This window comes from Cyprinodon variegatus, unplaced genomic scaffold (genome assembly GCF_000732505.1).
Source record: "Cyprinodon variegatus isolate N-32 unplaced genomic scaffold, C_variegatus-1.0 Scaffold361, whole genome shotgun sequence".
Taxonomy (NCBI): domain Eukaryota; kingdom Metazoa; phylum Chordata; class Actinopteri; order Cyprinodontiformes; family Cyprinodontidae; genus Cyprinodon; species Cyprinodon variegatus.
Genome location: NW_015150814.1, coordinates 233,177 through 235,882, shown reverse-complemented (window position 1 = coordinate 235,882; position 2,706 = coordinate 233,177). Strand labels below are relative to the sequence as shown.

The 2,706-nt window shown below is 38.2% G+C and overlaps 1 protein-coding gene across 1 annotated transcript in view; it reads right to left on the bottom strand.

Annotated features, from left to right (window-relative positions):
* Positions 1-421: 421 nt before the first annotated feature.
* The window catches only part of LOC107091986, an 11,917-nt gene continuing 9,632 nt past the window's right edge, over positions 422-2,706 (bottom strand). The window contains exon 3 of the mRNA XM_015386248.1: positions 422-715. Coding sequence (XP_015241734.1) covers positions 422-715 — 294 coding nt within the window. The remainder of the gene's footprint in view (positions 716-2,706) is intronic.

Sequence of the window (2,706 nt, the reverse complement as noted above, 5' to 3'; positions counted from 1 at the left end):
TGTCCGGATCTAACTCTCTGTGTCTGGATCTGGATCTGTGTGTCTGGATCTGGATCTGTGTGGGATGTGCGGCAAACAAAAACTTTGTGAACTCAAAGGTTGCTTCAGAAAAGTGTGATGAATGGCTGCAGGGATGTTAGTTTGAAGCCAGCTTATTAAAGGGGTCATTGTTTTTGAAACATGGTTTACATTGTGATAGATGAATAACAATAGTTCCGTGGGTGAAATGGATGTACAGTGAAGTTCAAACGCCATCGACACCTCCTTTTTCTTCAAATCTCACATTTCAAAACTTAGACCATAAAAGAGGCAAATCCAAACGAACCCCAGAGTTTACACAAACTTGGGGATGTTGCCTTATTTGATTCTGGCCTGTACTTTTGTCACACCTTGAACTTGACATACAGACCAGCCTATTGGTTCACTGGCCCAAGGGAGAGGGGGGTATGAAGTGTTGACTGCTTGGCTGCTGACTGTATCGGACCTCAGCAGAGAGCCATGAGCCGACCGTCCTCAGCAGAGGAGGGGGGCTGGGGGCCAGTAAGGCAGGAGGGGGGAAGCACGGGGCCGCCTGTGTCCAGGCTTCCGTGACCGGGTCGGGTTTGGTCGCTCCATCACTGGCTGGCTCCCTGCCCCCATCCACCGGAGTTCCAGGATCAGCCCCGGAGCTGACGGCTCTGTTCGAATGCCTGGTGTGTTTCAACAACGTGCTGCACTGTAGTTGACCAAAATCACAGACGATTTTGAAATTCCCTCCTGTCATTTTTTTAGGTGTGAAAAGTAGGACATGTCCGGGAAAAAGAGAATTTCTAGTCACCTTACCTTATCAACAAAATGATGTTTCAGTTAGTGAGTGCTTGTTGCTATGATGCGTCTTTGCTCAGCAGCTTCGCTCATTGTAAACAAACCAATCAGTGCACAGCTCGTCTAAACATTCATAAGCATACCATAAAAGGAGGAAAACCTTTCGTTTCATTCTAGGGCTTTTAACCAGGCTTGCACTAGACCTCATAGAACAGCAAATATGCCATTTTCAGCCCAACCAGTGTTACACACCCTATTCAGAGACCTTAAGGACCAGCACCAAATACCCTATAGAATCATTCTATGACCCCTTTAATGCTCCGCAGAGTTAGCAGCATCTGTCTCACAGTTGATCCAATTCTGGAGCTCAGAGACCAGCCAGCCGCTCTATGTTGCTCCCTCTTCTCAACAATGGTGGTTCTTTAAAGGTTTGCTGAAAAACTTCTGAACTAAACAATGTTGAGAAATAAAAAGAAAGAAATTGTCTTGTGGCCAACAGACATTTTTATTCCATTTAAGCCTTTTCTTATTTTTGAGGATTTTTTCATTCAAATTTTAGCGTTATTTTTTTTGTCTTCATGGTTTAAAAAAAAATGCATGAAGGGTGTCTCCTCTGACTCATCTAGTAGAATAGCTTTAAACAGATTCAGTGGTTCATATAAACCAAAGGTACTGAGGAAGAACAATAGTTTTGCTATTAAAGGGTTACTACTAAAGGCTAAAATAAGAAAAGGCTTAAAATGGAAATGGAAGCCTGGACATATGTGCTTCATATGTCCAGGCTAGAAGAAAAATAAATACAGATTTTGAGTCACTGGTTCACATAACATAGAAGCTATTTAGGAAAAAAAGCTAAACTTTGACAAAAAAAATCTTTAAAAATATGAAAATACTTCAAATTAAGTTTAAAAGATGTGCGTCATTTATGTAATCTAGTAACAGTATTTGTATTTGTGTGTTTGACCTGCTAATGGATAAAAATAGACCGGAGGAAAAAAAAACATGAATCGATACCCTTGCAGACGTATCGATGCATCGGATAGTCAGCTGTTGGATCGATGCATCGATACAAAACGATTATTATTTACACCCCTAAATCAGACAATCAGTGAGGCTAGTATTGACATAAAAACACAATTTCAATTTCATTTTGTGAAGCAAAAGAAACTAAAACATTGTTAAAAAAAAAAAAAAACTTAGTTGTTACCGTCTGTGGTTCATAGGTGTCCGTGAAATTTAAATACATTTATTTCCCACCCCAGTATGGGTGGTAAATATCTTATTTAATCAGACATTATTCAAACTGTAATCTATTGTTTGTGAACAAAAAAAGAAAAAGTGAATCAAGCTCAAATTATGATAAAACTGCTAATTCTGCACATATATGGAATAAATTCACCACAACTTCTGTTCAAAATATAAGAGTTTATAAATAAAAATACTTAATCTCCAAGTCAAACATATTTCTGGTAAAATGACTAAAAACTAGTCAAAGCTGTTCGATGAATAAAGCTGCCTCCTCTTCTCCAGTGATCAAAGATGGGCATTGGTTTTCAATGTCTAAAACTTCCTCATGGTTTATGGCCCAACATAAGAAAATGAAAACTGGGAAAATGAAAAACGATCTGCAACTGTAGTGGAAGAAATATGCAATAGTTGCTGTAATCTATTTTGAAAGTGCATTTATGACTGTTCAACAGGAAACTATTTTTTCTCTTTGGGTCCCATTTGATGATGTGTTGTGTAACATCATATCAGACAATCAGTTCGGCCAAGATGAACATAGAAAATCTAGTTAAAAAGGATTTTCAATTTTATTTTGATGAATAAGAAAAACTATATAAAAGTACATTGATGAATAGTACACCATTGTTACAGTATTCTATTATGAAAATGTATTTA